Below are 21,313 nucleotides of genomic sequence, written 5' to 3' on the forward strand. Positions count from 1 at the left end.
GGTAGAGAGCAGTTAGGGTACATGGACATTGTAGATGGGGTCTCCTTATGTAAAGAGCAGTTAGGGTACATGGACATTGTAGATGGGGTCTCCTTATGTAAAGAGCAGTTAAGGTACATGGACATTGTAGATGGGGGCTCCTTATGTAAAGAGCAGTTAGGGCACATGGACATTGTAGATGGGGTCTCCTTAGGTAGAGAGCAGTTAGGGAACATGGACATTGTAGATGGGGTCTCCTTATGTAAAGAGCAGTTAGGGTACATGGACATTGTAGATGGGGGCTCCTTATGTAAAGAGCAGTTAGGGTACATGGACATTGTAGATGGGGGCTCCTTATGTAAAGAGCAGTTAGGGTACATGGACATTGTAGATGGGGGCTCCTTATGTAAAGAGCAGTTGGGGTACATGGACATTGTAGATGGGGGCTCCTTATGTAAAGAGCAGTTGGGGTACATGGACATTGTAGATGGGGGCTCCTTATGTAAAGAGCAGTTGGGGTACATGGACATTGTAGATGGGGGCTCCTTATGTAAAGAGCAGTTAGGGTACATGGACATTGTAGATGGGGGCTCCTTATGTAAAGAGCAGTTGGGGTACATGGACATTGTAGATGGGGTCTCCTTATGTAAAGAGCAGTTAGGGTACATGGGCATTGTAGATGGGGGCACCTTAGGTAGAGAGCAGTTAGGGTACATGGACATTGTAGATGGGGTCTCCTTATGTAAAGAGCAGTTAGGGTACATGGACATTGTAGATGGGGTCTCCTTATGTAAAGAGCAGTTAAGGTACATGGACATTGTAGATGGGGGCTCCTTATGTAAAGAGCAGTTAGGGCACATGGACATTGTAGATGGGGTCTCCTTAGGTAGAGAGCAGTTAGGGAACATGGACATTGTAGATGGGGTCTCCTTATGTAAAGAGCAGTTAGGGTACATGGACATTGTAGATGGGGTCTCCTTATGTAGAGAGCAGTTAGGGTACATGGACATTGTAGATGGGGGCTCCTTATGTAAAGAGCAGTTAGGGTACATGGACATTGTAGATGGGGGCTCCTTATGTAAAGAGCAGTTAGGGTACATGGACATTGTAGATGGGGTCTCCTTATGTAATGAGCAGTTAGGGTACATGGACATTGTAGATGGGGGCTCCTTATGTAAAGAGCAGTTAGGGTACATGGACAATGTAGATTGGGGCTCCATATGTAAAGAGCAGTTAGGGTACATGGACATTGTAGATGGGGTCTCCTTATGTAAAGAGCAGTTAGGGTACATGGACATTGTAGATGGGGGCTCCTTATGTAAAGAGCAGTTAGGGTACATGGACATTGTAGATGGGGTCTCCTTATGTAGAGAGCAGTTAGGGTACATGGACATTGTAGATGGGGTCTCCTTATGTAAAGAGCAGTTAGGGTACATGGACATTGTAGATGGGGGTCTCCTTATGTAATGAGCAGTTAGGGTACATGGACATTGTAGATGGGGGCTCCTTATGTAAAGAGCAGTTAGGGTACATGGACATTGTAGATGGGGGCTCCTTATGTAAAGAGCAGTTAGGGTACATGGACATTGTAGATGGGGTCTCCTTAGGTAGAGAGCAGTTAGGGTACATGGACATTGTAGATGGGGGCTCCTTATGTAAAGAGCAGTTAGGGTACATGGACATTGTAGATGGGGGCTCCTTATGTAAAGAGCAGTTAGGGTACATGGACATTGTAGATGGGGTCTCCTTAGGTAGAGAGCAGTTAGGGTACATGGACATTGTAGATGGGGGCTCCTTATGTAAAGAGCAGTTAGGGTACATGGACATTGTAGATGGGGGCTCCTTATGTAAAGAGCAGTTAGGGTACATGGACATTGTAGATGGGGGCTCCTTATGTAAAGAGCAGTTAGGGTACATGGACATTGTAGATGGGGTCTCCTTATGTAAAGAGCAGTTAAAGTACATGGACATTGTAGATGGGGGCTCCTTATGTAAAGAGCAGTTAGGGCACATGGACATTGTAGATGGGGTCTCCTTAGGTAGAGAGCAGTTAGGGAACATGGACATTGTAGATGGGGTCTCCTTATGTAAAGAGCAGTTGGGGTACATGGACATTGTAGATGGGGTCTCCTTAGGTAGAGAGCAGTTAGGGTACATGGACATTGTAGATGGGGGCTCCTTATGTAAAGAGCAGTTAGGGTACATGGACATTGTAGATGGGGGCTCCTTATGTAAAGAGCAGTTTGGGTACATGGACATTGTAGATGGGGGCTCCTTATGTAAAGAGCAGTTAGGGTACATGGACATTGTAGATGGGGGCTCCTTATGTAAAGAGCAATTGGGGTACATGGACATTGTAGATGGGGGCTCCTTATGTAAAGAGCAGTTAGGGTACATGGACATTGTAGATGGGGGCTCCTTATGTAAAGAGCAGTTAGGGTACATGGACATTGTAGATGGGGGCTCCTTATGTAAAGAGCAGTTAGGGTACATGGACATTGTAGATGGGGGCTCCTTATGTAAAGAGCAGTTGGGATACATGGACATTGTAGATGGGGTCTCCTTATGTAAAGAGCAGTTAGGGTACATGGGCATTGTAGATGGGGGCACCTTAGGTAGAGAGCAGTTAGGGTACATGGACATTGTAGATGGGGTCTCCTTATGTAAAGAGCAGTTAGGGTACATGGACATTGTAGATGGGGTCTCCTTATGTAAAGAGCAGTTAAGGTACATGGACATTGTAGATGGGGGCTCCTTATGTAAAGAGCAGTTAGGGCACATGGACATTGTAGATGGGGTCTCCTTAGGTAGAGAGCAGTTAGGGAACATGGACATTGTAGATGGGGTCTCCTTATGTAAAGAGCAGTTAGGGTACATGGACATTGTAGATGGGGGCTCCTTATGTAAAGAGCAGTTAGGGTACATGGACATTGTAGATGGGGGCTCCTTATGTAAAGAGCAGTTAGGGTACATGGACATTGTAGATGGGGGCTCCTTATGTAAAGAGCAGTTGGGGTACATGGACATTGTAGATGGGGGCTCCTTATGTAAAGAGCAGTTGGGGTACATGGACATTGTAGATGGGGGCTCCTTATGTAAAGAGCAGTTGGGGTACATGGACATTGTAGATGGGGGCTCCTTATGTAAAGAGCAGTTAGGGTACATGGACATTGTAGATGGGGGCTCCTTATGTAAAGAGCAGTTGGGGTACATGGACATTGTAGATGGGGTCTCCTTATGTAAAGAGCAGTTAGGGTACATGGGCATTGTAGATGGGGGCACCTTAGGTAGAGAGCAGTTAGGGTACATGGACATTGTAGATGGGGTCTCCTTATGTAAAGAGCAGTTCGGGTACATGGACATTGTAGATGGGGTCTCCTTATGTAAAGAGCAGTTAAGGTACATGGACATTGTAGATGGGGGCTCCTTATGTAAAGAGCAGTTAGTGTACATGGACATTGTAGATGGGGTCTCCTTATGTAAAGAGCAGTTAGGGTACATGGACATTGTAGATGGGGTCTCCTTAGGTAGAGAGCAGTTAGGGAACATGGACATTGTAGATGGGGTCTCCTTATGTAAAGAGCAGTTAGGGTACATGGACATTGTAGATGGGGGCTCCTTATGTAAAGAGCAGTTAGGGTACATGGACATTGTAGATGGGGTCTCCTTAGGTAGAGAGCAGTTAGGGAACATGGACATTGTAGATGGGGTCTCCTTATGTAAAGAGCAGTTAGGGTACATGGACATTGTAGATGGGGGCTCCTTATGTAAAGAGCAGTTAGGGTACATGGACATTGTAGATGGGGTCTCCTTAGGTAGAGAGCAGTTAGGGAACATGGACATTGTAGATGGGGTCTCCTTATGTAAAGAGCAGTTAGGGTACATGGACATTGTAGATGGGGGCTCCTTATGTAAAGAGCAGTTAGGGTACATGGACATTGTAGATGGGGGTCTCCTTATGTAAAGAGCAGTTAGGGTACATGGACATTGTAGATGGGGTCTCCTTATGTAAAGAGCAGTTCGGGTACATGGACATTGTAGATGGGGTCTCCTTATGTAAAGAGCAGTTCGGGTACATGGACATTGTAGATGGGGGCTCCTTATGTAAAGAGCAGTTAGTGTACATGGACATTGTAGATGGGGTCTCCTTATGTAAAGAGCAGTTAGGGTACATGGACATTGTAGATGGGGTCTCCTTAGGTAGAGAGCAGTTAGGGAACATGGACATTGTAGATGGGGTCTCCTTATGTAAAGAGCAGTTAGGGTACATGGACATTGTAGATGGGGGCTCCTTATGTAAAGAGCAGTTAGGGTACATGGACATTGTAGATGGGGTCTCCTTAGGTAGAGAGCAGTTAGGGAACATGGACATTGTAGATGGGGTCTCCTTATGTAAAGAGCAGTTAGGGTACATGGACATTGTAGATGGGGGCTCCTTATGTAAAGAGCAGTTAGGGTACATGGACATTGTAGATGGGGTCTCCTTAGGTAGAGAGCAGTTAGGGAACATGGACATTGTAGATGGGGGCTCCTTATGTAAAGAGCAGTTAGGGTACATGGACATTGTAGATGGGGGCTCCTTATGTAAAGAGCAGTTAGGGTACATGGACATTGTAGATGGGGGCTCCTTATGTAAAGAGCAGTTAGTGTACATGGACATTGTAGATGGGGGTCTCCTTATGTAAAGAGCAGTTAAGGTACATGGACATTGTAGATGGGGGGTCTCCTTATGTAAAGAGCAGTTAGGGTACATGGACATTGTAGATGGGGGCTCCTTATGTAAAGAGCAGTTAGGGTACATAGACATTGTAGATGGGGGCTCCTTATGTAGAGAGCAGTTAGGGAACATGGACATTGTAGATGGGGGCTCCTTATGTAAAGAGAAGTTAGGTACATGGACATTATAGACAGGCACCACCCTTGTGAAAAAGCAGTTTGGGCACATAGATGTTGTAGATGGGGGGGGGGGTTCACTTATGCAAAGAGCAGTTCTTGCTCTGGGAGACTGACTTCAGTTGTTGCCCGGTAATACTACAGAATATTCCCATTACCTATATGAAATCTCTGGGGGCTCTAGTAGCCAAACCCCAGAGATGAGCTTCAACTTTCTATAAATGGGTACTTCTTTCAGCTCGGCCACTTCTGCACTATGAAGTGAGAGCAAATTAATGATAAATTAAAGATAATTGTGTCCATTTCTGCTACAATAAACTGATGAGAATTAAATCCCCAATCATCTGATTGGTATACTGATGGAGAGGTATCAAGTGAGGCACTTGTAGCTCAGAGTCTCCTACATGTGGCCTCCTTACTTTTAGCCGATAGAAACGCAATAGTCCACAAATGGTACAAGGGTTGTCACATTACTAAACCAGGACCAGAGATATATTCCTACTAGCTGGTATCAGGTTAAAAACCCAAATCATTGGATTGGTGCTTTTATTTATATATTTCTTAATAATTCTTTATTTTATTAAACAGAAATTGAGAATAAAAAGCAATTTAAGTTCGTAAGAACATAAACATAAAAAAAGAGACGTAAGTACATACAGAAAAACATGGTCAATATGAGCAAAAGTGTCAGAATTTTAACTAATGATCTACTATTAAGAAAACAGGCAAGTCTATCTAGAGGTAAATGGATGATGTCAGAAAAAACATAATGAAGGATTGTTAGAAAGGGGATAACTGGGGGAAGATAAATAGAGAATTTTAGGAGGCAAGGAGAGAAGGGGGAAACAAGAGGAGAGAGGCTTCACGGTCTGCGAGGAGAGGAAGGAGTGTCTTTTGGTAAGGTGTCCTATGACTTCATGATCCAAAGGGGATCATGTTTTAAGAAAATTTGGCTGTGTATGTGTTTCCCAGCTAGACCGTTCCTCTAGACGATTTGTCTCTCACTACAGCGTGTGATCATAAAACATGACTCTCTAAAACAAGCTGAGGACCTCCGATGTTCCTCGTGACATATTCGGTAATCATCTATATACCCTAAACAAGTAATATACGGCATAAAAATTATATTCTAACTCTAAACTACACAGACTTTAGGAAGAAGCAAACAACGAATACAAATGGCACAATCCTACGGAACAAGAATTGAAATGAAAGGGAAGTGGTACTGCGCAAGCATCTACAGCGGAAAAGTCAAGGCCGTACTTTGGCTGGCGAACAATGCACAAAAAGTGGTACCAGTGTAGTGGTATATAGAGTGCACAGAGATACCAACGTGGCAAGAAGCAACAATGGAAATGTTAGTGAGCAATAAACTAGAAAGGAAGAAGAAAAAGGAGGATGAGGAGAAGAAGAAGGACAAGAAGGAGGAGAAGAAGGAGAAAAAGGAGCAGAAGGAAGAGAAGAAGAAGGACAAGGTGGAGAATTAGGAGGATGAGAAAAGGACAAGAAGAAAAAGAAGGACAAGGAGATGGAGGAGAAGAAAAAGGAGAAAAGAGAAGTAGAAGGAAGAGAAGAACGACAAGGCGGATAATAAGGAGAAGGAGAAGATAACGGGGATGGAGGAGAAGAAGAAGGCTAAGAAGAAGTAGATGGAGAAGAAGAAGGATGAGAAGAAGTAGATGGAGAAGGAGGAGAAGAAGAATAGTAATATTTACTTATTTAGTGCCACCATATTGTACAGCACTTTACAATTCAAGAAGCTCAAACCAGAAAAATAAATCTAGTTTCCGAAGCAATACAAGTGGTACTATGTGCAAAGGGCACTATTGTGGAGATATATACTTAATATCAGTGAGAATAGGGCTTTTTCTTCCAATTACTGACCACAAATGTATAGGTTGCGCTTGGTCTCGTATAACTCTTTATGCATAGATGTAGCAGTGATAGTTTTGGCACAACTCACAGTAATATCGCTATGTCATAAGACTTCTCTCAGAGAGCCACAATCTCAGCTCTGCTATGTTGTTAGACGCAAGCAGCTCATCAACGCATAAACTCAGTATCGAGTCTATTGATTGCATATTTAACCGATGTGTTAAAGCTGGGTTACGGGTAGACCGCACTATTTCAGAGGCACATTTCCAGCTATACAGTGTTATTCGTGTTTTATCTCTCTGCTTTTGGCAACAGGGGAGTTAAATTCATAAGACCTTCTCGGAGAAGCATCAGAGATTTGATTTCACCAAATTTCATCTGAAATTTGCGAAGACCTCAAGTATTTGTTCAGAGCCCATCTCCTTGGTAGCGGTTCTCAATCTGCCTTTGGGGATGGAATATGTAGTCGCAGACAGTGAAGAGTATAATGACCCTGATTAGCTCTAACAGCCTCCGCACTTTTATTTAGGGAGGAAAATAGACTGCAATAGAAAGGGTTGGTTTTTTTTTCTTGTTCTTCTTTCTCTTGTGCTATTATATAGGGACAAAAAAACATTGGATTTCACAAACTATGAAAGGAACGTAATAGAGGAACCGATTGTGGATCATCGTCTACATCATAGACCCACAATCACCTTATTTTACACAATAAGAGTTACACATCTGAAAACCGTGACGGTTACCGCAGAGCTCTGATAAAACCGATCATTATCCTTTACAATATTAGATGATTTATACAATATCTGCTTGGGAACACGATTTGTAAGATCTACAGTTCAGGTCACACTATGCCCTATACAATGGCAGCAGAGCCGAGCATGACGGCAACGTGGGTTTGCCATGTGGCATCATGCTTGCTGTCTGTGGGATTTGCATAGGACTGCATGTAAAACTACAATATTATATTATCTTACCTCACTGATCACAATGCGAGGGCAACATTGTGTATAAAGGACTAGAAAGCCCAATGGATTAAAATAGCAGTTTCTCCCATAGAAGAGATCTAAGATGTATGTATGCATGGATATATACCGTATATAGACCAGAAAAAAAGTGGTTGGAAAATGCTGCTATATGGTAAAAAAAAAAACCAATATATTATATTGAAATCTTATTCCACACATAAGGCCTTAGCACTATACTGTGTGCCCATGCAGACTGGAGAAAGGTAGCTGTCCAGTGCTGAATCCTACAGAAAACAACCTGGAAATGGGAAAAAGAGTTAAACCTGGGGCCCAAACTGTGATGATATAAAGGCAGTCCTACAATAAGGGCAGGCAGAGCTAAGTGTACTTAATTTATTAAACAGCACATCACGAAAAGTACATCTCAAGGCTGCTAAGTGCAGAAAAAGCAGAATGCCACAAGTACAGCTGTTTATTACTTGCCTAAAAAGCCTCCCTGCATTCGTGCATTGCGTATTCAATGCAAAGCTGACAGTTTGCATCCCATCACTGTACGGCTGTACTGATAATAAAATGGGACGGCGAGCATCTATCACAACCCAACACATCCCACTAAACATAAAGGTTCGGAGCGGTAAGTGACTGTAAGCTGTGTGGGGATAGTTAAACTCATCTCCATTGAGTAATTGCACGTCAATAACCAACGAGAAGGACGCCATTGGTCTCGTCAAGGATACGCAGATAGACTGTGCCTGCTGCCGGCTGCCAGGGCATGGTGGAAGGGGAATAGAAGACCTGGTTGTGTTGCAAGGTGATCTGCTTCTTCTCTTCACTATAGCCCTAGCCATAAATCTTAAACTCCCTGATCTAGACAGAGCGTCTTCGCAGCCGTCCCCAGCACATGGCTCTCTTGGCTCTGCCCCTGCTATGGTAATGGACATGGTACTGAATGTAGAGGAGCCATGGGCTATAGTGAAACAAGACTTTCTTTATGGCGGTGGTCAGCACATGAACTTAGTGCAGTATTAGTTTTTTGAGTTATCCCTGCCAGACATTTTAGTTTTTTTTAACTGCTATAACCCTTTATACTGTATATATCGAGAAGTAGGAAAATGAGATTCTAAAGCAACCAATAATGTGATAAAACAATCTTAATAGCTCTTTATTGGCATTTTTCAGTCTGCGATCAGGCCATGCTGAGAGTTGTAGCTCTGACAGCCCTTAATACTAAATACATTGCTAATAAAACAAGGACTTTAATCCATCAGTAATGGTCTGGATCTATTTTTTGAACCTCTCTGCAGCCGTACAAGCACAGACTGGATGAATTGGAGTCGACATTCGTGAACCGTGCATAGACGGGATGTATGGTAGTCAACCTTGGTGAACCGTGCGTAGACGGGATGTATGGGAGTCGACATTGGTGAACCGTGCGTAGACGAGATGTATGGGAGTCGACATTGGTGAACCGTGCGTAGACGGGATGTATGGGAGTTGACATTGGTGAACCGTGCGTAGACGGGATGTATGGGAGTTGACATTGGTGAACCGTGCGTAGACGGGATGTATGGGAGATGACATTGGTGAACCGTGTATAGACGGGATGTATGGGAGTTGACATTGGTGAACCGTGCGTAGACGGGATGTATGGGAGATGACATTGGTGAACCGTGTATAGACGGGATGTATGGGAGTTGACATTGGTGAACCGTGCGTAGACGGGATGTATGGGAGTTGACATTGGTGAACCGTGCGTAGACACGATGTATGGGAGATGACATTGGTGAACCGTGCGTAGACGGGATGTATGGGAGTTGACATTGGTGAACCGTGCGTAGACGGGATGTATGGGAGTTGACATTGGTGAACCGTGCGTAGACGGGATGTATGGGAGTTGACATTGGTGAACCGTGCGTAGACGGGATGTATGGGAGATGATATTGGTGAACCGTGCATAGACAGGATGTATGGGAGTTGACATTTGTGAACCGTGCGTAGACGGGATGCATGGGAGATGACATTGGTGAACCGTGTATAGATGGGATGTATGGGAGTTGACATTGGTGAACCGTGCGTAGACGGGATGTATGGGAGTTGACATTGGTGAACCGTGCGTAGACGGGATGTATGGGAGTTGACATTGGTGAACCGTGCGTAGACAGGATGTATGGGAGATGACATTGGTGAACCGTGCGTAGACGGGATGTATGGGAGATGACATTGGTGAACCGTGCGTAGACGGGATGTATGGGAGATGACATTGGTGAACCGTGCGTAGACGGGATGTATGGGAGTCGACATTGGTGAACCGTGCGTAGACGGGATGTATGGGAGATGACATTGGTGAACCGTGCGTAGACGGGATGTATGGGAGTCGACACTGGTGAACCGTGCGCAGACGGGATGTATGCGAGTCGACATTGGTGAACCGTGCGTAGACGGGATGTATGGGAGATGACATTGGTGAACCGTGCGTAGACGGGATGTATGGGAGTCGACATTGGTGAACCGTGCGTAGACGGGATGTATGGGAGATGACATTGGTGAACCGTGCGTAGACGGGATGTATGGGAGTCGACACTGGTGAACCGTGCGCAGACGGGATGTATGGGAGTCGACATTGGTGAACCGTGCGTAGACGGGATGTATGGGAGATGACATTGGTGAACCGCGCGTAGACGGGATGTATGGTAGTCCACACCAGTGAATCCACACCAGTGAACAGTCAGCAATTAACGAGCGGCTAGAGCATAAGGCTACAAGTTGCCGGAGTTCACATAGAAAGTGCCGGCTCCTTAATGTTCATTATTTGGTCTTGTTCCGGGAATTAGAAAACATGTATTCTTCCTTTTCTATATAGACTGGAGGCTGCTATCTGGTATCTGTGTTGTACCCACAGCTCAGCCGGCTCAGGTCACTGAACCAGAGAGGGACAGCAAAGAAAAGGATTTCAGCAGAGAGCAAAAGAGAAGTGTCATTTAAAATTCCAATGAGTAGCAATGTGTGCAGCCTACGGAGACATCTTGCTTCCGTGTCTGCTATGCAACCCTTAAGAAAGTGCATCATTTAATATATACATGCAACTAGCATTTATTTTGGGGGGGATTCTTAGACGCCAAACATCTTTGTGCCTCGGTGACAGGCCACATTGTGTGCCACCGCTTCCCATGGCAGTGAATTGAAGGGTTACATTCTTGGCAGGTCACTGGACATGTGTGCTGTATAGAGACCGGGGAAGGAGGACACTTTTGCAGAGCACAGAAATGTTTGTGTCAGTGGTAACACAGCAGCATCTTTATCACTGCCATCCCATTCAGCCGGCAGAGGAATCTGCAGAGGATTCCAATCCGGGGGTTGATTTTCCTGCATTCAGTCTTTGTAGAAGCAGAAAATCTTTAGCGCTATTTCTCGCCTGCTATTTGCTCGCATTGTCCTGCATTCGTGCAACTGGTCAATCTATTAACTTCTGCAGATTGCTGTGTAGTGATTCCTGTCTGCCAACCTGCAGAAGACCGATCATGCCCCACCGAGCTCTCCCCGGCTCCTCTCTGCAATGCACAGGTGCGCGGAGGAAGGGGTTAAGCCGCGTCTTATTAGCCGCCAGTGAAGCCATCCAGTCATATTGACCATCATCCTGGGAGCAGGATGTTGCAGACGCCGTGGTACCCACATGTGCGGAGTCTGACACACATCAGTGCCAACATGTTACTAGAAGGGAAGGTGGCATTACACCTAGGGGGTCACAGTGACACCTCCTGACTGCCAGGATGGGACGTGCATGCTCGCAGACCGTGCGCCCCACTCTCAACTTCCACCTCAGAGAAGAGGCACATGCCCAGTGTACCCTCCATTCACCCAATGGATGCCAGCCGATTAACCCTTCCCACTCACTCCAGGCATCATACAACCTATCCAATTCTAATCCAGGAATTGCAAAAAAATAAATGTCAGAGTCCGGAGACTTAACCCTTCCCACTCGCACCCACTCATCACCGGGCATATGCCACATGTGAACATCGTAGTTAACCATCTCCGTTCTGTGCCCATCCAAAACTGGCATCCCAAGTTAACCCCTTCCAATCCCACCGTGCGTACAGTGAGACCGGCATCGGCTCTTCATTTTGGCCATTAAAATCTGGATAGGAATCTAATTAACCCCTTCTACCCAATGACCGCCTGGCGTGCAGCAAGTACAGAAGGGCAGTCATTAACCATTCCAGTGCCATTTCCATGTGCAGTTTTGTCCCTCCGAGCTATAGGGTTAATAACGAACCATCCTGAGTTAACCCCTCATTTCTACATGTGCATTGAGAGGAGTGTGACAGGGGGTGATGGACACATCTAAGAGTAACACTGCAGGACCCTCCCCAATACTCCAGGGGTGCATAGGAAGAGGAGGATGCCCACTTACCCCCAGTGCCCCTGGCAGAGCCAACAGCAGCAGCAGAACCCCTGGCATCTTGTACCCAGACAGGACTCTTGATCCCAGCAGCCAAGTGTCCAGTATTTGCAGGAATGTTAGTCCTCCCTTCAGTCCTACACGTCCCGATGCCGGTGTGGAGGCTCCGCTGCCCCCGGGCGCTGCCGCTTGCCGCCCCGTCTCTCCCCCGCTCTGAGCTGCAGGTGAACGGGCTGCACCAGCTGAGCGCAGCACTAGCCACGCCTCCTCCAAGCTGACTGACGTCCTGGCCACACCCACCACGGAGGGACTGTCAGCAGAGCCACGCCCCCACAGAGTTCGCTGAGTGACAGGGAGGCCGAGCACGCTGACAGAAAGCCCCGCCCCTCCAAGTGTCCTGACTGACAGCATGGCCACGCCCGCTACAAGAACTGTGAATGGTAGAACGAGCGCGTACTGCTGGGCAGCGCCCCTAGCGACACTTCATAGACTGCAGTCTGCAAGCGCAACACGGAGCCAAGTGGTGGAAGCTGCGTGACCCTATAGACGCCGGGAGGAGCGGAGTGTGAGCCTGCGTGCACGGGGGAATGTCGGGGTCTGCCGTAGTCACGGGAAGGAAGTCATGACACGGGGGGGGATAGTCTGTGCGGGAACAGCCGGGGAGGTGAACGGAAGAGAGAGTATGGGGCAGAGGGGGACACATGGAGGGCAGCCATGTATGGGACAATGCGCGAGGAGGGAAAGGGCTATATGGGGGCATGCATTATAGAGAGAAATATACTGTATGGGGGGATGTATTATATATAGGACTATAGATATGGGGGGATGTCTATAGGGAGAAATATACTGTATGGGGGGATGTATTATATATAGGACTATAGATATGGGGGCATGCATTATAGAGAGAAATATACTGTATGGGGGGATGTATTATATATAGGACTATAGATATGGGGGCATGCATTATAGAGAGAAATATACTGTATGGGGGGATGTATTATATATAGGACTATAGATATGGGGGGATGCATTATAGGGAGAAATATACTGTATGGGGGGATGTATTATATATAGGACTATAGATATGGGGGCATGCATTATAGAGAGAAATATACTGTATGGGGGGATGTATTATATATAGGACTATAGATATGGGGGGATGCATTATAGGGAGAAATATACTGTATGGGGGGATGTATTATATATAGGACTATAGATATGGGGGGATGTCTATAGGGAGAAATATACTGTATGGGGGGATGTATTATATATAGGACTATAGATATGAGGGCATGCATTATAGAGAGAAATATACTGTATGGGGGGATGTATTATATATAGGACTATAGATATGGGGGCATGCATTATAGGGAGAAATATACTGTATGGGGGATGTATTATATATAGGACTATAGATATGGGGGCATGCATTATAGGGAGAAATATACTGTATGGGGGGATGTATTATATATAGGACTATAGATATGGGGGCATGCATTATAGAGAGAAATATACTGTATGGGGGGATGTATTATATATAGGACTATAGATATGGGGGCATGCATTATAGAGAGAAATATACTGTATGGGGGGATGTATTATATATAGGACTATAGATATGGGGGCATGCATTATAGAGAGAAATATACTGTATGGGGGGATGTATTATATATAGGACTATAGATATGGGGGGATGCATTATAGGGAGAAATATACTGTATGGGGGGATGTATTATATATAGGACTATAGATATGGGGGGATGTCTATAGGGAGAAATATACTGTATGGGGGGATGTATTATATATAGGACTATAGATATGAGGGCATGCATTATAGAGAGAAATATACTGTATGGGGGGATGTATTATATATAGGACTATAGATATGGGGGCATGCATTATAGGGAGAAATATACTGTATGGGGGATGTATTATATATAGGACTATAGATATGGGGGCATGCATTATAGGGAGAAATATACTGTATGGGGGGATGTATTATATATAGGACTATAGATATGGGGGCATGCATTATAGAGAGAAATATACTGTATGGGGGGATGTATTATATATAGGACTATAGATATGGGGGCATGCATTATAGAGAGAAATATACTGTATGGGGGGATGTATTATATATAGGACTATAGATATGGGGGGATGCATTATAGGGAGAAATATACTGTATGGGGGGATGTATTATATATAGGACTATAGATATGGGGGGATGTCTATAGGGAGAAATATACTGTATGGGGGGATGTATTATATATAGGACTATAGATATGGGGGGATGTCTATAGGGAGAAATATACTGTATGGGGGGATGTATTATATATAGGACTATAGATATGGGGGCATGCATTATAGGGAGAAATATACTGTATGGGGGGATGTATTATATATAGGACTATAGATATGGGGGGATGCATTATAGGGAGAAATATACTGTATGGGGGGATGTATTATATATAGGACTATAGATATGGGGGGATGTCTATAGGGAGAAATATACTGTATGGGGGGATGTATTATATATAGGACTATAGATATGGGGGCATGCATTATAGGGAGAAATATACTGTATGGGGGGATGTATTATATATAGGACTATAGATATGGGGGCATGCATTATAGGGAGAAATATACTGTATGGGGGATGTATTATATATAGGACTATAGATATGGGGGGATGTCTATAGGGAGAAATATACTGTATGGGGGATGTATTATATATAGGACTATAGATATGGGGGCATGCATTATAGGGAGAAATATACTGTATGGGGGGATGTATTATATATAGGACTATAGATATGGGGGGATGCATTATAGGGAGAAATATACTGTATGCGGGGATGTATTATATATAGGACTATAGATATGGGGGGATGTCTATAGGGAGAAATATACTATATAGGGGGATGTATTATATATAGGACTATAGATATGGGGGCATGCATTATAGGGAGAAATATACTGTATGGGGGGATGTATTATATATAGGACTATAGATATGGGGGCATGCATTATAGGGAGAAATATACTGTATGGGGGATGTATTATATATAGGACTATAGATATGGGGGGATGCATTATAGGGAGAAATATACTGTATGGGGGGATGTATTATATATAGGACTATAGATATGGGGGCATGCATTATAGGGAGAAATATACTGTATGGGGGGATGTATTATATATAGGACTATAGATATGGGGGCATGCATTATAGGGAGAAATATACTGTATGGGGGGATGTATTATATATAGGACTATAGATATGGGGGCATGCATTATAGGGAGAAATATACTGTATGGGGGGATGTATTATATATAGGACTATAGATATGGGGGGATGCATTATAGGGAGAAATATACTGTATGGGGGATGTATTATATATAGGACTATAGATATGGGGGGATGTCTATAGGGAGAAATATACTGTATGGGGGGATGTATTATATATAGGACTATAGATATGGGGGGATGTCTATAGGGAGAAATATACTGTATGGGGGGATGTATTATATATAGGACTATAGATATGGGGGCATGCATTATAGGGAGAAATATACTGTATGGGGGGATGTATTATATATAGGACTATAGATATGGGGGCATGCATTATAGGGAGAAATATACTGTATGGGGGATGTATTATATATAGGACTATAGATATGGGGGCATGCATTATAGGGAGAAATATACTGTATGGGGGGATGTATTATATATAGGACTATAGATATGGGGGGATGCATTATAGGGAGAAATATACTGTATGGGGGGATGTATTATATATAGGACTATAGATATGGGGGCATGCATTATAGGGAGAAATATACTGTATGGGGGGATGTATTATATATAGGACTATAGATATGGGGGCATGCATTATAGGGAGAAATATACTGTATGGGGGGATGTATTATATATAGGACTATAGATATGGGGGCATGCATTATAGGGAGAAATATACTGTATGGGGGGATGTATTATATATAGGACTATAGATATGGGGGCATGCATTATAGGGAGAAATATACTGTATGGGGGAATGTATTATATATAGGACTATAGATATGGGGGGATGCATTATAGGGAGAAATATACTGTATGGGGGGATGTATTATATATAGGACTATAGATATGAGGGCATGCATTATAGGGAGAAATATACTGTATGGGGGGATGTATTATATATAGGACTATAGATATGGGGGCATGCATTATAGAGAGAAATATACTGTATGGGGGGATGTATTATATATAGGACTATAGATATGGGGGCATGTCTATAGAGAGAAATATACTGTATGGGGGGATGTATTATATATAGGACTATAGATATGGGGGGATGCATTATAGGGAGAAATATACTGTATGGGGGGATGTATTATATATAGGACTATAGATATGGGGGGATGTCTATAGGGAGAAATATACTGTATGGGGGGATGTATTATATATAGGACTATAGATATGGGGGGATGTCTATAGGGAGAAATATACTGTATGGGGGGATGTATTATATATAGGACTATAGATATGGGGGCATGCATTATAGGGAGAAATATACTGTATGGGGGGATGTATTATATATAGGACTATAGATATGGGGGCATGCATTATAGGGAGAAATATACTGTATGGGGGATGTATTATATATAGGACTATAGATATGGGGGCATGCATTATAGGGAGAAATATACTGTATGGGGGGATGTATTATATATAGGACTATAGATATGGGGGGATGCATTATAGGGAGAAATATACTGTATGGGGGGATGTATTATATATAGGACTATAGATATGGGGGCATGCATTATAGGGAGAAATATACTGTATGGGGGGATGTATTATATATAGGACTATAGATATGGGGGCATGCATTATAGGGAGAAATATACTGTATGGGGGGATGTATTATATATAGGACTATAGATATGGGGGCATGCATTATAGGGAGAAATATACTGTATGGGGGGATGTATTATATATAGGACTATAGATATGGGGGCATGCATTATAGGGAGAAATATACTGTATGGGGGAATGTATTATATATAGGACTATAGATATGGGGGGATGCATTATAGGGAGAAATATACTGTATGGGGGGATGTATTATATATAGGACTATAGATATGAGGGCATGCATTATAGGGAGAAATATACTGTATGGGGGGATGTATTATATATAGGACTATAGATATGGGGGCATGCATTATAGAGAGAAATATACTGTATGGGGGGATGTATTATATATAGGACTATAGATATGGGGGCATGTCTATAGAGAGAAATATACTGTATGGGGGGATGTATTATATATAGGACTATAGATATGGGGGGATGCATTATAGGGAGAAATATACTGTATGGGGGGATGTATTATATATAGGACTATAGATATGGGGGGATGTCTATAGGGAGAAATATACTGTATGGGGGGATGTATTATATATAGGACTATAGATATGGGGGCATGCATTATAGGGAGAAATATACTGTATGGGGGGATGTATAATATATAGGACTATAGATATGGGGGGATGCATTATAGGGAGAAATATACTGTATGGGGGGATGTATTATATATAGGACTATAGATATGGGGGGATGTCTATAGGGAGAAATATACTGTATGGGGGGATGTATTATATATAGGACTATAGATATGGGGGCATGCATTATAGGGAGAAATATACTGTATGGGGGGATGTATTATATATAGGACTATAGATATGGGGGCATGCATTATAGGGAGAAATATACTGTATGGGGGATGTATTATATATAGGACTATAGATATGGGGGGATGCATTATAGGGAGAAATATACTGTATGGGGGGATGTATTATATATAGGACTATAGATATGGGGGCATGCATTATAGGGAGAAATATACTGTATGGGGGGATGTATTATATATAGGACTATAGATATGGGGGCATGCATTATAGGGAGAAATATACTGTATGGGGGGATGTATTATATATAGGACTATAGATATGGGGGCATGCATTATAAGGAGAAATATACTGTATGGGGGGATGTATTATATATAGGACTATAGATATGGGGGGATGCATTATAGGGAGAAATATACTGTATGGGGGGATGTATTATATATAGGACTATAGATATGGGGGGATGTCTATAGGGAGAAATATACTGTATGGGGGGATGTATTATATATAGGACTATAGATATGGGGGGATGTCTATAGGGAGAAATATACTGTATGGGGGGATGTATTATATATAGGACTATAGATATGGGGGCATGCATTATAGGGAGAAATATACTGTATGGGGGGATGTATTATATATAGGACTATAGATATGGGGGCATGCATTATAGGGAGAAATATACTGTATGGGGGATGTATTATATATAGGACTATAGATATGGGGGCATGCATTATAGGGAGAAATATACTGTATGGGGGATGTATTATATATAGGACTATAGATATGGGGGGATGCATTATAGGGAGAAATATACTGTATGGGGGGATGTATTATATATAGGACTATAGATATGGGGGCATGCATTATAGGGAGAAATATACTGTATGGGGGGATGTATTATATATAGGACTATAGATATGGGGGCATGCATTATAGGGAGAAATATACTGTATGGGGGGATGTATTATATATAGGACTATAGATATGGGGGCATGCATTATAGGGAGAAATATACTGTATGGGGGGATGTATTATATATAGGACTATAGATATGGGGGCATGCATTATAGGGAGAAATATACTGTATGGGGGAATGTATTATATATAGGACTATAGATATGGGGGGATGCATTATAGGGAGAAATATACTGTATGGGGGGATGTATTATATATAGGACTATAGATATGAGGGCATGCATTATAGAGAGAAATATACTGTATGGGGGGATGTATTATATATAGGACTATAGATATGGGGGCATGTCTATAGAGAGAAATATACTGTATGGGGGGATGTATTATATATAGGACTATAGATATGGGGGGATGCATTATAGGGAGAAATATACTGTATGGGGGGATGTATTATATATAGGACTATAGATATGGGGGCATGTCTATAGAGAGAAATATACTGTATGGGGGGATGTATTATATATAGGACTATAGATATGGGGGGATGCATTATAGGGAGAAATATACTGTATGGGGGGATGTATTATATATAGGACTATAGATATGGGGGGATGTCTATAGGGAGAAATATACTGTATGGGGGGATGTATTATATATAGGACTATAGATATGGGGGGATGTCTATAGGGAGAAATATACTGTATGGGGGGATGTATTATATATAGGACTATAGATATGGGGGCATGCATTATAGGGAGAAATATACTGTATGGGGGGATGTATTATATATAGGACTATAGATATGGGGGCATGCATTATAGGGAGAAATATACTGTATGGGGGATGTATTATATATAGGACTATAGATATGGGGGCATGCATTATAGGGAGAAATATACTGTATGGGGGGATGTATTATATATAGGACTATAGATATGGGGGGATGCATTATAGGGAGAAATATACTGTATGGGGGGATGTATTATATATAGGACTATAGATATGGGGGCATGCATTATAGGGAGAAATATACTGTATGGGGGATGTATTATATATAGGACTATAGATATGGGGGCATGCATTATAGGGAGAAATATACTGTATGGGGGGATGTATTATATATAGGACTATAGATATGGGGGCATGCATTATAGGGAGAAATATACTGTATGGGGGGATGTATTATATATAGGACTATAGATATGGGGGCATGCATTATAGGGAGAAATATACTGTATGGGGGAATGTATTATATATAGGACTATAGATATGGGGGGATGCATTATAGGGAGAAATATACTGTATGGGGGGATTTATTATATATAGGACTATAGATATGAGGGCATGCATTATAGGGAGAAATATACTGTATGGGGGGATGTATTATATATAGGACTATAGATATGGGGGCATGCATTATAGAGAGAAATATACTGTATGGGGGGATGTATTATATATAGGACTATAGATATGGGGGCATGTCTATAGAGAGAAATATACTGTATGGGGGGATGTATTATATATAGGACTATAGATATGGGGGGATGCATTATAGGGAGAAATATACTGTATGGGGGGATGTATTATATATAGGACTATAGATATGGGGGGATGTCTATAGGGAGAAATATACTGTATGGGGGGATATATTATATATAGGACTATAGATATGGGGGGATGTCTATAGGGAGAAATATACTGTATGGGGGGATGTATTATATATAGGACTATAGATATGGGGGCATGCATTATAGGGAGAAATATACTGTATGGGGGGATGTATTATATATAGGACTATAGATATGGGGGCATGCATTATAGGGAGAAATATACTGTATGGGGGATGTATTATATATAGGACTATAGATATGGGGGCATGCATTATAGGGAGAAATATACTGTATGGGGGGATGTATTATATATAGGACTATAGATATGGGGGGATGCATTATAGGGAGAAATATACTGTATGGGGGGATGTATTATATATAGGACTATAGATATGGGGGCATGCATTATAGGGAGAAATATACTGTATGGGGGGATGTATTATATATAGGACTATAGATATGGGGGCATGCATTATAGGGAGAAATATACTGTATGGGGGGATGTATTATATATAGGACTATAGATATGGGGGCATGCATTATAGGGAGAAATATACTGTATGGGGGGATGTATTATATATAGGACTATAGATATGGGGGCATGCATTATAGGGAGAAATATACTGTATGGGGGAATGTATTATATATAGGACTATAGATATGGGGGGATGCATTATAGGGAGAAATATACTGTATGGGGGGATGTATTATATATAGGACTATAGATATGAGGGCATGCATTATAGGGAGAAATATACTGTATGGGGGGATGTATTATATATAGGACTATAGATATGGGGGCATGCATTATAGGGAGAAATATACTGTATGGGGGATGTATTATATATAGGACTATAGATATGGGGGGATGCATTATAGGGAGAAATATACTGTATGGGGGATGTATTATATATAGGACTATAGATATGGGGGCATGCATTATAGGGAGAAATATACTGTATGGGGGGATGTATTAT

General features: G+C 42.5%; 1 protein-coding gene across 1 annotated transcript in view; it reads right to left on the reverse strand.

The window, feature by feature from the left end:
* Window positions 1-12,335, reverse strand: part of CDH4 (cadherin 4) — a 1,112,924-nt gene extending 1,100,589 nt beyond the window's left edge. The window contains exon 1 of the mRNA XM_069751205.1: window positions 12,124-12,335. Coding sequence (XP_069607306.1) covers window positions 12,124-12,171 — 48 coding nt within the window. The 5' untranslated portion in view covers window positions 12,172-12,335. The remainder of the gene's footprint in view (window positions 1-12,123) is intronic.
* Window positions 12,336-21,313: the final 8,978 nt, after the last annotated feature.

Source organism: Ranitomeya imitator, chromosome 2 (genome assembly GCF_032444005.1).
Source record: "Ranitomeya imitator isolate aRanImi1 chromosome 2, aRanImi1.pri, whole genome shotgun sequence".
Classification (NCBI taxonomy): domain Eukaryota; kingdom Metazoa; phylum Chordata; class Amphibia; order Anura; family Dendrobatidae; genus Ranitomeya; species Ranitomeya imitator.